At 38.3% G+C, this 19,689-nt stretch overlaps 1 protein-coding gene across 6 annotated transcripts in view; it reads right to left on the bottom strand.

The window, feature by feature from the left end:
* magi2b (membrane associated guanylate kinase, WW and PDZ domain containing 2b) overlaps positions 1 to 19,689 on the bottom strand; it is a 166,850-nt gene that overhangs the window by 13,460 nt on the left and 133,701 nt on the right. For 4 of the 6 annotated variants that reach the window (XM_028448960.1, XM_028448962.1, XM_028448963.1 and 1 more), the window contains exons 10-17: positions 16,799 to 17,328; positions 16,032 to 16,200; positions 10,005 to 10,036; positions 7,797 to 7,989; positions 7,592 to 7,707; positions 6,074 to 6,266; positions 4,311 to 4,544; positions 441 to 626 (exon numbers count right to left, since the gene is read on the bottom strand). In XM_028448960.1, coding sequence (XP_028304761.1) covers positions 441 to 626; positions 4,311 to 4,544; positions 6,074 to 6,266; positions 7,592 to 7,707; positions 7,797 to 7,989; positions 10,005 to 10,036; positions 16,032 to 16,200; positions 16,799 to 17,328 — 1,653 coding nt within the window. The remainder of the gene's footprint in view (positions 1 to 440; positions 627 to 4,310; positions 4,545 to 6,073; positions 6,267 to 7,591; positions 7,708 to 7,796; positions 7,990 to 10,004; positions 10,037 to 16,031; positions 16,201 to 16,798; positions 17,329 to 19,689) is intronic. The other 2 variants (XM_028448961.1, XM_028448965.1) reach the window with 1 other exon arrangement.

Raw genomic sequence — 19,689 nt, forward strand, 5'->3', positions numbered from 1 at the left:
ACTGTTAACGCAATACAAATATTATCATTTTTAACATCACCATCATCATCATTATTATTATTATTATTATTATTATTATTATTATTATTATTATTATTATTATTATCTGCTGCCCATATTTTTTTTAATGAAAAAAATTATCTACATACTTTTAAATGAAATGTTTTTTTTATTTGCAGAAAAATCTAAATGGTACCAAAGAGCTTTGTTACATTTTAATCAGTAATAAAGAGAGGAAGGCTTTGATCTGAGCTGATTGGTTGTGAGATGTTTCTAAAGTCACTAATATGCTCCTCTTGGTTTTCTGGTTTAACATCAAGGACTTGAAGAACACACAGAAAGCACAGGGCACACACACACACACACACACGCACACGCACACACACACACACACACACACACACACACACACACACACACACACACACACACACACTCACCCTCCTCTGGTATAATGTGCAGTGTGACCGTCAGTCCTGCGTCTTTGATGAGTTTGACGATGTCAGCGTGAGGCATGCTGATGATGGACTGCCCGTTGACAGCCAGTATCCGGTCGCCCACCTTCAGCTTCCCACATCTGTCGGCGGGACTGCCCTCGATGATGCGTCCTATTTTATGAGGCACAGCTGGAAACAGGCAACACCATGGCAGGGCTGTCAGGGACGACTTTTTGAAGTGGGATGTCACAACAGAGCAGTGGAGACGGCTTTTAAAAATGCATTACAGCGGGAAACGCACTAAAAATCTTTTCTAAAGGAACACGGAAAAAGCACAGTTTCTGGGAGATGGAGTAGTTTGATGAATATGGAGGATAGTTCAGACTTTTACAATCAATCTGACGCTTCAGTGGGAAGAAGAAAAGAAGATTGTCTTTGAAGATTTTACGTCTTTTTCAATAATCTTAAAAAGAAGCCTTTTGTTGTCATTGTAACGACTCTCAGTCTGAAGGTAAGGTGGGAAAAAAAATCAATGTTGAACAAAGCCAGGGTGAAGGTTAGTGAGAGACTGTGGGAAAGACTGAGCTGCAAATTACAGCCAAAAAAAAGTATCTATGAAGTCTGAGCTCAGCTGATACTCAGACAGGGCGACCGTGGCACAGGTGGTAGAGGGTCATCTTCTGATTGAGAGGTTGGGGGTTCGATCCCAGTACCTGACTATGTGTCGAAGTGTCCTTGGGCAAGACACTGAACCCTACGTTGCTCCCAATGGTTGACTAGCGCCTTGCATGGCAGTCCTGTCCCACTGGTGTGTGAATGTGAGAGTGATTGGGTGAATGAGCTGATATGTAAAGCGCGTTGGGACTGCTTCAGTGTGGTTATAAGGCGCTATATAAAATCAAGTCCATTTACCATTTACCATTCATGAAAATCTGCAGTCGTTTCCAGGGTATTGACATTTAATTACAATTATGATGGAATTATAATTAGGGCCCCAGCACAACGGTGCGTAGGATCCTATTGTAATGCACCTTGCTTTTATTATTATTATTCTTACAAAAAAGGGATCACATTTTTGAAGGCCTAAACACGTTCAAAAACTCATGAAACTTTGAACGCATATTAGGACTGGCAAAAAATGTGATACTTTGGAGGAATTGGACATGTGAATGACAAAATGACTCAATGGAGCCCCCTTGAAAATTGTATTTGCTCCCAGCTGGAACTTATGACATCATCACTGTTCTATTAATACACATTTTGCAATAGTCCCTTCACCTACTTTAAACACTGTAATGTGCACACATATGAATTACAGTAATTATGAAGGTAGATAAGGTACAAAATGTGAGAGCTTGTCGAATGTGATGTGAGCTTGTGTATAAGAAATCCATACATGTGAAATAAATGTATGTGTAAACTGATATTTACACAAATAAAATGACAGCTGCAAACAATCCAACATCTATTTCCGTCTTTTTTAATTACTTGCAACAATTATCATTTACAACCACAACTACAGATGCACAATCTACTTTTCCGCCCTGCTTGACTTTTGCTGTACCTGAAGGAATGCCCCCCCTGTGTGTGTGTGGAGGGGGATTAACCAATCAGAAGGGAGGAATTGGAGAAGTTAGTGCACCAGCCAGTGTTATAGGACTGATACAAAGTCATTGTTCTGCACTGTAAAGGCAGGATGCTGAAATTTGCCTGCACAGATTGTTTAAAAAAGGTTGTTAGAGTCATGGAGAGTGCTTCTCCTTGTTTAAATGCAGGTAAACACTATGTGGAGATGAGGATCAAGAGCTGATGCAGTGACCAAGTGGTGAATGTATTTTACTAAATCTTTCTTTATTCTTATGAGACAGTTCACGTACATGTTCATTGTTTTATTGCTTCATCACATTATACACGGTGTAGATTTTGTAGAATTGTGGTCGTAAACGATAATTGACGTAAGTAATTAAAACACATGCGAATAGATGTTAGATTACAAGTTTGCAGCTGACATTTTATTTGTGTAAATATTAATCTACACAGACATTTATTTCACGTGGGTGGATTTTTTATAAACAAGCTCACATCACGTTCTACAAGATCTCCCATTTTGTAACATATCTACCTTCTGAGTTAGTTACCATTGACCTGCTCTCACAAGTTTCTAAAAAATGAAATAAATTGTATTTTATACTTGTAAAGGAAAAAAAGTTAAATAGTTTAAGAAGGTGAAAAGTGAATAGTAGGAGGGAAGAAGAATAATAATAACTATAATAATAAAATACAGCGATTACAATAGTGAGGCTGCTCAGCATCATCAGTGTTACAAAAGAATTAAATAGTTTAAAAAGTTTAAAAGTGAGTAGTAGGATGGAAGAAGAAGAAAAAAAATTAGAACAAAAGAATAATAATAATTATCTACATCATCAGTTTTCCAATTATGTTCTAACTGATGATGCTAATGCTAACGCTAGGTTAATGCTAATGCTAGGTTAATGCTAACACTAGGCTAATGCTAATGCTATCAGTAGGCTAATGCTAATGTTAGGCTAATAGAAACATTAAGCTAATGCTCATACTATCGCTAATACTAACCTAATGCAGCAGCCAGCACCTGCATCCTCACTTGCATTTTCTACAGGGAATGGGGTCTAGTTGATATTGCAATGTACTGTATATCGCACTGTAAGGTATCTGGATATATCGTATTGTGACATGCAAATCACGTATCGTATCGATTCATGGCAATGGACACCCCTAGTTAATAATTATTAAAACTTTTCCTACTGCCTGTAACTTCTCATGAGAATCATTGTACTATTTAAAAATAATATAACGCTAGGCATATACTGACAGAAAAAAGGCTCAGACGCCCACACCAAAAATATAATACCAATATTATCAATGATTATGAGCCCAACAAGGAAACCAAAAGATGAGAAATAAATTAGATGATAGATAATATTTCTTTGTGTATTTTACAGCTGATTTAAGACATGGGTCAAAACTGACCTGTTATCATAAGAGATGCTAACAGAAAGCTAACACAAGAGGAAGGTTACGTTTTATGGGGCTATTTATTTCAGGCTCAGCAATTGTGATTGATTGTAATTTAAATTTAGTTATTGCGAATGTAATTGTGTTCAGGAGGAAAATAAATTGTAATTTCAATTGTAATGGGAAAAAATGTTGGTCACCGTAATCATAATTAAGTTATAATTGAACATGGATAATTAAAAATGTAATTGTAATTGACCCCACCCCTGGTCGTTACTGGTTATTAAAGCAGCCAGTTGAACTGTGTTACGGTGAAATTTATGGTTACCTCGTCTTTAACTTGGCAAACACCCTCTGTGTTGGTAAATGATGAAGACCAGACTGAAGAGATGATGAATTAATAAAAAAATGATTTTATTCTAAACTAAATAAAAAAGGTACAAGCAAGATGGTCAAAAAAGAACACCGCTCTGGCCAGAGGTGTGTGTGTGTGTGTGTGTGTGTGTGTGTGTGTGTGTGTGTGTGTGTGTGTGTGTGTGTGTGTGTGTGTGTGAATGTGTGTAAATGGATGTGTATGGGATGTGTATGTGTGGGTACGCGGGAGTGTGTGTGTGAAGCAAAAGGGTGTCTTTGTGTCTAGCCTTGGGATAAGCTGTGTTTTGGGATGATGTGACTGACCTTAGGATGAGACATGAGACAGCAGAAATCAAAAGTTACTTAAACTTAAAGCCTTAAAAAAAAATAAGGTCTATGAGTAAATATATTTGTAAATATATTTGTAAATATATGAGTAAATATGTGAGTAAATGTATTTGTAAACATAATTAACCAATTTTGCCTTTACAATTGGTAACCAGAAGCACAGACGGACAGACTCACTGATGATGGCGGCGTTTTCAGGTCTGTTGAGCGAGCTGATGATGACGAAGCCAAAGCCTTCGTTCTCTTTCCGGTGGATGACCACGTCACTGGTCTGCAGGGCGGATCCTTCGGCGGGCGAAGCCAGGACGGACACGGACACGGCCGGAGGACCCGAGGCTGGGTCGCTACGAGGGGAGCTGTGCTGCGTGGACACAGAGCCGGGGCTGCGGCCGTTCACGGGGAACGGTTCACCTGAGGGGGTGGTGATGGGGGGTGGAGATGACACAAGACAAGGATTTTCATTGGATAAGAGCACATGTGTTAAGCTCAAGGCCCGGAGGTTGAATCTGGCCCTTTAGATCAGTGGTTCTCAAACTTTTTGGCTCAGGTACCCCTCTCTCTTACTTTTGATGCAAGTACCCCCTTAATGTCCGTCTACTACATTTTGCTAAGAATTCTGTGAAAAACAATTATAGATCATAATGATGGAATGAATGAGTGAGCACACATTTTAAAGAATCTCATTTTGTAAATAAGTGGAATGAAACAGTATTTATTGTCTCCGGAATAGATTGATATCTATAGTTTTATCATTTACGGCATCTCCTTGTACTGATCCTTGTATTTTCACTTCATGTTCTAAATAAGATCATTTCTATCATCATTTTGTGTGTTTTTTGCATCATTTTGTGTTATTTTAGTGTGATTTTGTTTGTTTTGCTGTTGCTTTTCTGTTCTTTTTATAACTCAGTATATTTTTCTTTTAGTTTGTGTGTTTTTGTTGTTGTTTGGTGGTTTCTTATGTCGTTTTGTATGTTTCTCTGTTATTTTTGTGTATTTTGTAGTGATCATGTATAATTTTCTCTCAGTGTGTTTTTGTTAACATTTTGTGTGTTACTGGTAATAGTAAGTGTTTTTCTCTCTTAGTGTGTGTGTTTTTGTGTATTTTGTTGATACTTGTCTGTTCTTTTTATTATTCAGTATATTTTTATCTTATTTTGTAGGTTTTTGTTGTCATTTTGTAAGTTGCTGGTAATACTCAATGTTAATTTTCCACTCTCTCTCTTCAGTACCCCCTGTAGTGCCATCGCGTACCCCATTTCAGAAACACTGCTTTAGAGCTTCCAATTTGACCCGCAGCAGAAAGCTAAAAAGTCAGAGAAATCATGAATCCTTGTGTAAATTACCAACTAATTCAGTTGTAGATATCTCCATATTAAAACACAAATTCAATGAAACTCCACAATAGTAGCAGGACAGTCATTTCTAATCTCAAATTGTTAAAAGAACTCTACATTTTTCCCCAATCCTGCAATTTTCTTCAAAGTATTCCACAGCATTTCACCAAATTACATAAAAATGGGTCACAAAATCAAATAAATTTATAGTGAAGATCCTGCAGGGACTTATATCTGTCACTTATTGATTTGATATTATTGATGCCGTACATATTTAATAATTTATTTTTATGTGGAAGTGCAAACCAGAGCACAATAATGATTAAATTACTAATTTTCCCACCTAAAATCTGTGAATTGAAATCTGTTTGACACGCCTGGATCTGAGGATGGTTCAGGGTTAAACTGCACCAACATGTCTGTTTGTTAGAACGGCGTTGCTATAGGAACGCTATGATCCTGCATGTGTGTGTGTGTCATTTTTAAATTGATGCCAGTGAAATGTGCAGCCTGTTCTCCAATCTTGTTGAAGTGTGAAACAACAAAACGATAGAAGGAGAAAATAAATAAATAAATAACTAAGTAAATAAAGTGTGTGCTCACCAGGCATCAGCACTCTCCTCCTCACAGTCAGGCTGACTTGACCGTTGCGGGCGGCAGCGTGCATCAGGTCTATGACGTATTTGTGCGGTTTCCCAGCAACCACATTTTTATCCACAGAAATGAGCTCGTCCCCGGGTCGCAGTCGCCCGTCTCGCTCAGCGGGAGTGTTCTCGATTATAGCGCCAATAACAATCTGTTCCAAAACAATCAATATTAGCAGCGAAGGAGGAGGAGACGATGAAGACACACACACACACACACACACACACACACACACACACACACACACACATGTTAGAGACACACTGCTGCCGTATGTAAGCACAAAGTGTGTAAGTCTTTGTGTGTGTCTATGTGAATGTGTGTGTGTCTGTATGCGAGTGTGTGTGTGTGTATGGGGGGCGGATGTATTCTAAATTCATGCACACCAGTCCAACGAACATGTAAACAAACACATACCCTGCACGTCTGATCTACATTTCCCACAGACTTAGAATGGGTACACAAGCACAGTGCACAAGTCACGTCCGTATGTGTGCATAACGTGTTAACACGTTCGCAGACGCTTTAATGTCCATACACATTAAAGTGTATTCACACCTACGCCGCACCTGGATGTGCACCTAACACACATAAATATTTCAGTCACACGTAGACGCAGGTGTGGAGTGAGTGAAGCTATAGCGATCAGGTGACCTTCACTATGTAAACACTTTATTAGGTGCTTACGCGTGCAGGCGTGCACACGCATGCAGGTATGTAAGTGTGTGTGAGTGTTGGGTGTATAACGGACCACCATTTCGTCCGGTTACAGTCTGTGTCACGACACCCGTCCATAGAGTCCATAGTGTCTGTAGTGTTACGCTCTGAGTCAGAATGTTGCTGTGATTGGACAGGATACAACACTCAACACTCACACACACTTACAGACATGCACGTGTGTACACGCCTGCACGCGTAAGCGCCTAATAAAGTGTTTACATGTCACGCAGACGTTGCTACATAGTGAATCGTTATAGCTTCACCCATACCACACCTGCCACTACACCTCACTACTGAAATTAGGTAAGTTTAGTGAAAGTTAGGCAGGTATACGTGCAATAGACTGGTGTGCATGAATTTAGAATGGATTCCCCCCCATAGTGTGTGTGTGTGTGTGTGTTTGTGTGAGTCTGTATGTTGTCTGTTTGAGTCTGTATGTGTTTGTTTGTCTCTGTATAAGTTTGTGTATGTGTGTATTTGTGTTTGTCAGTGTGTGTGTGTGCGTGTTTGTATCTGTAAGTCTTTGTGTGTTTGTATGAGTCAGTGTGAGGTGGGGTCAGATTCAGGTTGTGAGTGGGTGGGTGTCTTTGTCAGTCTGTGTGTCTGTATGCGTGTGAGTTTATGTGTCTGTGTAGGTCTGTGTGTCTGTGGTTTTGTGAGTATGTGTGTGCCAATGTGTCTCAGTGTGTAATTGGCTCAGGGTCAGTATGTGAGTGTGTGTATCAGTGTGTGTGGTCCAGCCCGTCCCATACGAGCCTTGTCACGGGCGTCCTGACTCACAGCCTGCACGGCCTCGTCTCCACCCAGGATACGGAAACCAAAGCCGGTCTTCTCCCTCAGCAGGTGGACCTCCACCTCCTCGTACTCTGGACCTGACACACACACACACGCGCACACACACGCAGACACGTCATCACACACTCTTCATGAAGCAATGAGGTTATGACGTGTCCTCACTCACGTCTGCTCTCGTAGAGGGCCCTGGACTTCTCATACAGGTCGTAAGGGTCCGGTCTGTTGATGTCAAAGCCTTCTGTGGAGTCTGGCACAGAGGTTCGGTGCTGGGGCTGGTTTGGGAACGGCGTGCCGGGCGGTAGGATTGGTCCAGATAGGGTTGCTTGAGGACTGCCATGTGGGTCCCACTGGTCAGGCATCTGGGAGAAAGAAACCACACCAGCAGTTCATTGTAGATGGGCCACATTATGCAGCAAAATAAAAAAAAACAAACAAAATGACAGCATGACTCATAACACACAAAATAACATAACTGAAATACACACAAAATGATGACGATATACACACAATGACTCATAACACACAAAAGAACAGCAAAACACACAAAACCCCGAAAAACACAAAAATAACTGAAAACAAAAACCAAAATGACAATTCAAATAAATTCTAAAAAATGACTTATAATAAACAAAGGAAAACCAAAAGCACACAAAATGACTACGAAACACACAGATATAGCAACAAACATACAACATGACAACAAAAATACTCAAAAGGACTTATATCACAAACAAAAACAGCAAATACACACAAAGGGGGTATGCTATGAAGCTAGATTACCTCTTATTACGCTAACTTCCAGGATTTAATCAGTATCTGCTGTCCTACGAAGCTCACTAACGTCTTATGAAGCTTAATCACATGGTAACTTAGGCTGAACGACTAACCTGGTACGGACCAGGTTTTGTTCTGGCTAGGATCTAAGCGAGTACTAAAGCCCCACCTCCTGACCAATCAGTTCTCTTAGAAAAATGCCCATTTTTAGAAGATCCTGGTTGGTGTAGATCTGACAATGTTTAGGAAAGAACGATTACTGATAGATAAATGCAATCTTTTCATTTACTGATGACATTCGAGTATGTATCCCGCCTTGTATATTAAACCTTTTTTTCTTTTGTGAATTTCCCCTCTGGGAGATCAATAAAGCTCTATTCTATTCTATGATAAACTTAAAAAAAAAAAGTATAAATCTAATAATCAGTGATTTATAAAAGTGATCGGCTCCACCTCCTCTTTCTGTAACTGTAGCATTTCACTTTATTAATTCTACATGTTTGGGCTACTTATACTAAGGCTATGTTACATATACATATAGATGAGTTTCTGAAAAAGATTTGTCATCTATAATTTAACAAAAAATAAAAAAACAACTCCAATAACCTGTTTAAATCAAACCTCTGACAGCAATTCCACAAGCAGGATTTATTAGTATTACAAAATAACCAGAGGTCTGACAGAAAAATAAATTAAATGAATAGAGTTATTGTAAAGTTACAACGTGAGGTCAGAATAATGTGAAACCCTTCAGATCCAACAGTACAGTATCCATTTTCTTATTTTTAGGACACACTTGAAAAAATATCTTCTATTAGTTACATTGTAGTCATAATGAGTAAAATCAGATTATTCTGTATCTTCTCTAACTTTTCAGTGATGGTGTTTTATTAATAAGGAAAATAAAAGTTAAAGCTGGGATCTGACATGTCGCTTTCCCCCAACAAAGCTGGAATTGATTTATATTTCTGAGAAGAGGAGAAAATTGTTTCTGGGGAAGCAACGATTCAAGGAGTCAAAGAGAAGAACAGATAAATAATATGAGCATGTTCCCTTTTCTTACACTGACGACCTGGCAATCAGAGAAATACTAAAGCTTTAAAGTTTCTCTACAGGAATACAGTTCTCTAATGTGGCATTTTGCAAATGTTTTTTTCAAATCCTGATTGCTCGCGCACGAAATCACAACTCTTCATCAGCCCTCTTCAAAAAACAATGTTTAAAACATCCTCAATGAAAACAAATCCACTGATGAGATGCTGATGAACAAAGATCGTGTTTCCTGGGATGAATCACCTCACAGGACGCTGTTCTTACAACTAGAAGAATCTGATAAATGTTGTGGATTAAACAATAAACAGAAGATAAGAGATCAGAGTAGAGATGAGGGAATGCTGATGATCAGGTTTGAGGAATGACAAAATAACTCGGTCATGAATGTCAGAAAGTGAATGGGAGCAGAAACTGAAACGTGTTTAAAGTGAAAAGAGGAGTTGATTGTTCAGGAAACAACATTAAAGCTTGACTCAAAGCAAAGCAATGATCACTGAGGTGTCTGAAGTCACACAGAAACAGACTGGGATGGATCAGTGAATGGTACCTGTTTGGACGCCTTCCATGGAGAGATGTGGCCTGAGAACAAACAGAGAAAACACTGTTAATACACAGTACGTTGATGCATTTAAAGCAGAGACGGGCGACTATAATCACAGCAGGGCTGTGACTGTCTGATCAATATTCATGTCAACATTTAGAATTATGAGCAATCTAAGCTTTAAGTTTGTGTGTTTTGTCGTCATTGAACGTGTTTTGGAGTCATTTTGTGTTATTTTTGTTGTCCTTTTGGGTATTTTTCTATTATATTGTGTATTTTGGGAAAAGATTTGTGCATTTTGGATATTTCTCTCATAAATTTTAGGAGGCCTCTCATGCATTTTTGTTGTCGTGTTGTGTTTTTGGAGTCATTTTCTATAGTTTAGCTTTTTACATGTGTTTTGGAGGCATTGTGGTGTTATTTTTGTTGTATTTTCATTGTTTTTTTGGGGGTATTTTTTTAAATTGCTTGTTTTTGGAGGCATTTTGTGCATTTTTGTTGTCCTTTTGGCTATTTTTCTATTAAATATTAGGAGGCATTTTGTGCATTTTTGTTGTCGTTTTGTGTTTTTGGAGTAATTTTGTGTGTTTTAGAGCCATTTTGATGTCATTCTTGCCTTTTTTTTTAATATTTGTCTATTAAAAAGTCAGTTTTTCGAGTCATTTTGTGCATTTTTGTTTTTTCCTGTGTTTTGAAGTAATTTCGCTGTTATTTTTGGCTATTAAATTGAGTATTTTAGGAGGCATTTTGTGCATTTTTGTTGTCGTGTTGGGTATTTTTCTACTATAGTGTGTATTTGGAGTCATTTTGTTGTTTTTTGTGTGTTTTAGAGCCAGTTTGGTTGTCTTTTTAAAATATTTATCAAATAAACTGTATATTTTTTGAGTCATTTTGTGCATTTTTGTTGTTTTTTGTATTTTGGAGTCATTTTGTGTATTTTTTATGGTTTTTCCTGTGTTTTTGAGGCATTGCGGTGTTATTTCTGTTGTAGTTGTAGTTGTAGTTTGAGGTATTTTCCTATTACATTGTGTGTTTTTGGAGTTAATTACTGTGATTACTTTGGGGTCCGCAAAAAAATAAACTGAGGGACGCATGTGGTTCTCGGGCCCCCACTTGAACAACTCTGATTTGGAGGGAAAACAGAGATACAGAGAATATCAGCTAATGAGATAAAAAGCATCTTTGTGTGATGAGTGACAAACTCTCTATCTGCCGACTTCATATTTTTAACGCTCCCTAAACGGGTTTGCTTGTTGCATTTATTTTCAACATAATGGCATCATTACATGCAGGCGAATGCGCCACACACCGTGAGCGAACACACACACACACGCACACACACACGCACACACGCACGCACACACACTGCATGCAGGAAGCGCTGCAACCAAACAACAACAACACTCATGTGCACGGGTCCCCTGAGACTCCACCCATTCAAAGACACGTGAGCTGCTCAGATCCAGATCCATACATTCAGACAGCAGCACGAGCACTGAAAACACTCGCTCTGGGATTTGTAATGCATGTGAATTAAACACAAATTCAGTGATTGCCATGAATCCTTCAACAGCCGCGGTTTGACTAAATTATCCTACGGTTCTTGGCTTGAGCAGTGTTTGGTGAAATAATGAGATTTTTGCAGATAACACAGAACATCTGCCTGTTTTTTTTTTTAGATGGCTGAGAGTTAATGGCTGTAGCACTTAGCAACTGGGCAGAATGGCAACAGCAACTAATGTCAGAGGAAAAGTCAAAACCGCATAAAGTAAAAGAACAGACTGAATCTAAAATGATAGAAAAAACATAATTATATTTGATCTACGGGCCACATTATCAACATTCATGTCAGCATTTAGAATAATGACCAATCTGAGCATTAAGAAGAATGGGTTCGAGTATTTTTCTTGTCATTTTGTATATTTTTGGCAGTTTTTTTGTTTATTTTTCTGTCATTTGTGTGTTTTAAGAGTCATTTTTTATTTGTGTTTACCAAGAGCCTCCAGCTGCCCATGTCTGTGTTACATATTAAACCACTGCTCTGATGCTTCACTGCTGTACGACGCCCTAGGCAAGATTTCAGGTGGTGCCCAGAGTAAGTAGCACTGCCATACCTACACACAAGAAGCAAAATATATTTAACTTTGACCATTTCTTTTTTTTTTTATAAATCGAGCACCCAATCAAAATATTGCACCAAATTCTTTTGAGAATAAACACTAAACATTATATAGATAGACAGAATAAATAAAATTAAAATAAAAAAACAAGTGAGATGAAATACATTCTATATACAAAATGAATAAGGCACTGCAGAAAAACAAGTATAGAAACCACCATTAAAGCTGCTGCAGATGACATTTCTTTATCAGATAAAGTGCAGGCCTCATTGTCAATAAATCCAAGATCATTTGCTCGAAAATAAGATGCAACAGGTTTAAATTGCAGCTTGAAAGTTTGTTTTGCTCTCCACTCTTATTGACATTGTGGGAAACATTTGGTGCATTGCATTGTGGGATGTGGAGTCCTGTAGACTGATGCATAGAAATATTTTTATTTAATTTTTACTGTGATTTCTTGTTTCAATTAAAGCAACTGAGCCATAGCAGGAATGTTGTGTGGATGAACATAATATGAATGCTGCACAGATTTGAATGGGGATTTGAGAGGAGCTGTCCCTAGTGCTGAAAGGATTCAGTGGAGCGGCAGCAGCAGAGGGAGAGCTCAGTAGGAAGCTGGGGCTGATTATCATGTTCTGCGGGGAATACACAGCCTTCAGGGAAGCCTTTATGTAAGTCTAATACCCCAACTCTCTGTAATGATCCAGCGGGAAATTATCAACACTACAACAAAGGTGAGGCTTATTCTGAAGGATAATAAAATTCAGCAACATATGTGCTCGTGTGCAGCTGATGGGGAGTAAATGAGTTGGCGTGCACTTTCAGAAGTCAAGCAGCCTGGCACTAAGGCCTCTCAGACTGGCCTGCTGAGCTCTGGATGGACATCAGATTAACCCCATTGGCTTACGCAGCCCCACATGCTCATCTTTATAGCCTGGCTCTGCGCTCCCATTGGTCTCCAGCCTGTGGTTGGCTCAGACTCTTAATGGGATGTCAGGGGATGGAGCTGTAAACATGACCAAAGCTCAGTGGAAGTCTGGCAGAGTGCCTTCACGACAGTGAAGCAGTCTCACACACACAGTTACACATCTGATCTCAGCCCAAATAAGCCGAGCACAGAGATCCTACATCTGCAGAGTCAACCACGGCTGTGTGTTGGTGACATTTGTAAAGCCTTCGTCCCTTTGTTGACCCTGCAGAGCGAGAGCAGCGCTCAGAAGAGCACAGAGGTGCTGCTGTGTCGCAGCAGGGCCAAAGTCTGAGCAGCGACTCATTCACATTCAACACATGCAAACACGGCTCAGAGTGAATTTCTATTGATTTTTTTTTTTTAATTCAACGCTTTTAGCTCTTACTATACTATTAAATCATATAAACACATTTAATAAACTTATATTGTTTACATTGGGCTGCATATTAACTCAATGGAAAGCCTCTAAACCACACTAGGGGTGAGCATTGCCATGAATCTGACAATATGTTTCACAATACAATATATCCCAACACTAAACGATATATTACAATATCAATAATTACAAATTTTACCTTTACAAGTACAAAATGGTATGAAATACAATTTATTTCATTTTTTAAAAACTTGCAAGAAGAAGTAAATGGCAATGAGTAGGAGTGTCCCAATCCGATATTGATATTGGATATCGGTCCGATATCAGCCAGAAAACGAATAACGAATTTTATCGGACTGCATCTAAAATTTCTGATATAAACACTCAAATAATTTATTTATTTTGTAGAATACTGTAGATATTATGTTGAAGGTTAAAATGTATGTAACCAGTTGGTTAATAATAAATGGGTCAGTTTTTCTCATACCTACTGTTGATGACTATTGTTCTCTGTTTGAGTAACATCACTTAATCTAGACTTATCTAACATTCCACACTACAAAACATTTGAGCTGATATCGTATCGGATTGATATCTCTATCAGCCAACACTTAAGGCTACAATATCGGTATCGTATCGGGAGTGAAAAAGTTGTAATTAACTGTAATTCAAAAACCAATATTAAACTGTCAAATGACATACATCTATAAAAGTGCTCAGTATGTTTTATGAAATTAAAGTGTTCACTGACACATAGTGACCAGGCGTTTACATGCTATGTATACTTTAGCGCAATTTTTTGTTAAAAAACATAATCGCATGGTACAATATCGCTATATATATATCGACAAATCAATTTTTTCTAACACCCTTAATGTACAGCTACTTCCTGAATGATAATTTCTCTGCAGAGGATAACACACGTGCGCAGTTGAAAAATTCCGAAAGTCTGGTCTGCTGTCCCCTGAAGGCCCTCACTGTACTGTAGGTGGGCCATTAAAACCAGGCACAGGCAACTGGCGGCACTCGGCCTAATTTTGTGCAGCCCCCAAAGTAAATGCACAAGTTGACTCTAAAAACACAAAATGACAGAAAAATAAACCAAATAACACCAAAAATGCACAAAATGACAAAAATAAATGCACGAAACAACTCCAAAAAACATAAAACTTATACCCAAACACCCAAAAAGCCAACAAAACTATAATTGGCATGAGGATGCATTAGGGTGTAAATTAGCATTCTTTGCTAAATCTGGCATGTTTACATCACTGTATTGTGTTATGTTCATAAATGTGCACTGTCTCTCCCAAATAAATAAACAGCAAATAATGATAAAATAAAAAATTATAAAAATAAATGCACAAAATGTTTCCAAAAACACATCCAAAGACAACAAAATCACACAAACCCTATGTTCTGTGTTGATATTTGTTCATTAATCTAAATGCTGACATAAATGTTGATAATGTGACCCTCAGAGCAAACAAATGGCTGTTTGTCATTTAAAGAAAATATATATATATATATATATATATATATATATATATATATATATATATATATATATCTTATTTTGTGTGTTTGATGTGGTTTTGTGTGTTTTTGAATATTTTTGTTGCTGTTTTGCGTGATTTGTTGTAATTTTGTGTATTCCTGTTTAGTATACAAAGCAAGAGCATGTTCTATCCAGCAGGGGGCAGATGTTGCCTTTGACCAACCAAATTAGGAATTCCAGCAGTTCTCACACACGCACGCACGCGCACACAGTAAATATTGTAGCCATTTGTGTTCATAACAACAATCTGTTAAACATGTTGCTGTGAATAAAAAAGGTTAAACTCCCTTCACTTAAACAGCATCAGTTGGACATGTTAGCAGTGATGAAGGAACTCCACAAACCACAGCACAGCACGACCAACACGAAAAGTTTGCACGTCTGCACTAATAATTCCTGTCATACTTCAAATTATTAAAGCAGCAGAGTGATGGCAATCATTACTAATTAGAAACAATTTCAGAGAAGAGATGATGCAAATGAGAGCATAATTATAATTCCTCTTTACAGCTAATATAATCTCAGAAACAATGTAAATCAGCTCCTCACTCCCACAGAAGGATCACAGGAGGAGCAGCAGAAAGTGACAGAAATGAGGCTGAACACGTGACCTGCAGAGCAGTGACGTGTCAAATCACACACACACACACACACACACACACACACATTCTGTGTGTTTTTGCTCTTTTCTTGTGTGTTATGAGTCATTTTGTGTATTTTGTCATCATTTTGTGTGTTTTTCCATTATTTCTGTTTTCATATTGTGTGTTTTTGGAGTTATTCTGTGTTTTGGTGTTCTTTGATGTGTTATGAGTCATTTTGTGGTTTTTTTGTTGTCATTTTGTGTGTTTTTAGAGTCATTCTGTGTATTTTTGCACGTTTCTTTTTTGTATTGTCAATGTAACGTGACTCTCACATCAGACAATCACATTTTTGCGGCCCTGCTGTCATAAAAGTTGCTTGTTTCCTGGTCCTAACCATCATCATTCACACACTTGTTGCAGCTCACCTGTTCCTGGTCTCTGTATAAGCAGCGTGGCCTCAGCTCCTACGGGACACTCCTTCAGCATCTCCACCACACGTCCGTGTCCAGCCGCAGCTACAGGCTGCTGGTTCACCTCCAGGATCAGGTCTCCCTCAACCACTGCTGACGCTGCCTGGGAGCCCGGATCAAGGACCTGTAACAGCAGGAACCACACACACACACACACACACACGTCTATCATTACTATGCCTGATGTGATCTCACTTAATGCTTTCAATTAAATCTCTTTGATCCGAGGAAAATGACACTATTGATTGTAATAATCTATAAAGCTTTAGGAGTTTTTGTAAAAGCATAATAAGACCAGCATGTAAACTAGAATGTTTTTTTTATGTTTATATAAATGGTAAATTACATGAAACTAGTGCAGTGCCCGTAGCTGTTTTAAATCAGTTCAGAGTTTTGTGTTTGTGGGTCAATCCAGCTGTTGACGTCAGGTACTGCATGAGATTCTAAAAAAAACATATTTCACTGCGCGATTATAATTGATATTGCAATATTTCGGGATGTATATCGTATTGTTTTGTATTGGGATAAATGGAGATATATCGTATGGCGTTGTGGCATGTAAATAGTGAATCATATCGTATCGTCAGATCCGTGGCAGTGCACACCCCTATGAGATTCCATAGAAATAACTTCATCTCCTGAATCTCTGTGTGTTGATACAGTTATCACTCTGCTGGTCTATTTATTATTATGAGAATAAAACTGATGACATCATAGGTCACCTGTTTAACCCGTTGTCCTGTAGGACTATCAGCGATGGTAAACCCGAACCCCTCGGCTCCTTTCACCATGGTCACAGTCAGAAGCTCTGCCGCCTGCGTCGTTGCCCCAGCAACGCCTGCAGTCCCCGACGACGCCATCGACACGTTGTCATCGTGAGGCGTGAGCGCCGCCGCCGAGCCGGGCGTGGTGGGCGGCAGAGACGAGCCATCCAGATGCGTGTCCCCCGGGTGGGAGACCCCAGCCTGATACGCAGTCTGACCGGGAAGCTGCGAGCTGAGGGACAGGTACTCCAGGTACGGGTCGTAGCTGCCGCGCCCGTTCACCACCAGGGGGCGGTGCTCCAGGCCGATGGGGGTCATGGAGGCACTGGCTGCTGCGTTGGGGTCCTCGGGGTCAAAGGGCAAAGGGTAACCTCGACACAGCACAATGGTCACGCTCTGACCGATCGGCACGGACTGGAAAAGCTTGACCACGTCAGCGTGCGTGGTGCCCAGCACGCAGATGTCATTAATGTAGACGATGACATCACCTGAGAAAGAACAGGACAGGAAGAGGTCGGCCATTGTTCTTCATATTAGAAACACAAAGAAATCACATGAAAAATGTGACAAAGTTTTTTTTAATCTAATCTGTGTTGTCTGTTTTTCCCACATAAACCTTATCACATCCACTGACTAAGTTCATGATACAACCAACAAAAAATATTGCAATTGGAAAATAATTGTGCTTTCATTGGATTTTAACTTGCATATTTACTCTGGGTGTGAGCTTTTCTACTCAATAGGAATATTAAAAAAAACCCACAATGATCAATGACACAAAGAAGAAAACATTTTTGAAAAATGTTGTCTGAATAAATGAAACCTTAACATATTATTTAAAAAAATGTCGACCATAGATTAGTTTGATTAATAAGGTTTATCCATTTATGAATGATTGGGTCAGACTGTTTTCATTACTACCTTTATTATCATCATGGATGCAGACATTCAGTCAGTTCAACAGGTACATTTAGAAATTCAAATTAACTCATCCTGCAAATATTTAAGAAACACATCAAATCTGCAATGTTAAATAAGTATGAGAAATAAATGTGAAAATAATTAAAATGAGATGTTAGATATTTGATTTGAGCAAACATTAAAATTAAGGTTTTGTTTTTTAAAATGTTCTGATGATTTTTAAATTTTTAAGTTTTACTTTTTCTTCTCTTTCTTTTTGTGAATATTGTAAATACGGCACATAAAATGCTTAAAAATATCTATAAATCTAAATATTTAGAAGGATATTAATAGACTGATCCAAAGGTATTGAAAGGCAACAAGAAGGCAGATACTGTAAAAGCCTCTTCTGCTCCTTTTCATTCAAAATTTGTTGTTTTGATGATTCATATATATATATATATATATATATATATATATATATATATATGAATAAGCCTAAATGGTATCAACTACATACAGGGCTGCAAAATGTACAAGAATTTTCAAAGTTGTAAACTTTCCATGGGGATTATGGTAACAGGAATTTACTAACTTGAAGGTTGGTCCTTAACAGAGATGGGAAAATATATTTTAGCATTATCTTGATTTAAACAACCACATTATATGTGAGTATACTCGAGAATATTTCTGCTATTTCTCAACTACATCCACATGACACAGTGACACAGAGCAGAGGTAGCGAGAGGCCACGCCCCTTGCCGAACTCTGTTTAAATAAGAAGCAGAAAGATGAGGAATATTTTACTCAATATTATAGACAGACTTTTTTAAATTTAAAAATCACATTTTCGATGTTTAATTCTTGTTTAATCGTGTTAATTTTGCAAATATTACAAACCGAAATAATCCCAACGTTCTACTTACAAATAAAGTGCTCCCAATTTCTAGTTAATTCCCATAAACAATTCACATGAATATTTATAATTTTTGAATATTCCCAAAGTTCCTGAGCTTATGGTAAATGGACTTGATTTATATAGCGCTTTTATGCCTACACTGAAGTAGTCCCAAAGTGCTTTACAATATCACCTCAATCACCCATTCACACACCAATGGGAGTGAGCTGCCATGCAAGGAGCTGGTCAACCACTGGGGGCAACTTAGGGTTCAGTGTCTTGCTCAAGGACACTTCCACACAGTCAGGTATATAGACTGGGATCGAACCCCCTACCTCTCGATCAGAAGACGACCCCTCTACCACTGATGGTACACTAATAGTATCTTTTTAAATCTAATAATTTGACACATCCAACAAATTATTGCCCAACTTCAGAATTTTATCTACCCTCATCATCACTATCATCATCATCATCATCATCATCATCATCACTATCATCATCATCATCATCATCATCATCATCACTATCATCATCATCATCATCATCATCATCATCATCATCATCATCATCACTATCATCATCACTATCATCATCACTATCATCATCATCACTATCATCATCATCATCATCATCATCATCATCATCATCATCATCATCACTATCATCATCATCATCATCACTATCATCACTATCATCATCATCATCATCATCACTATCATCATCATCATCACTATCATCATCATCATCACTATCATCATCATCATCATCATCATCATCACTATCATCATCATCATCATCATCATCACTATCATCATCATCATCATCACTATCATCATCATCATCATCATCATCATCACTATCATCATCATGATGATGAAATATTCTTCATGCATCACGCTAACGCTAATGAAGGTTTAAAAAGTCCCTGTCATCAAACTTGTGGAGCGTGATCAAACTAAGCAACAGTGTTTTCATCCCACATGTACGTCACACACAATCCCTGAGAGCAGAACAGCTCAAAAAGAAGCTGATCTCCAACCTTGGAGTT

Source organism: Gouania willdenowi, chromosome 6 (assembly GCF_900634775.1).
Source record: "Gouania willdenowi chromosome 6, fGouWil2.1, whole genome shotgun sequence".
Taxonomy (NCBI): Eukaryota; Metazoa; Chordata; class Actinopteri; order Blenniiformes; family Gobiesocidae; genus Gouania; species Gouania willdenowi.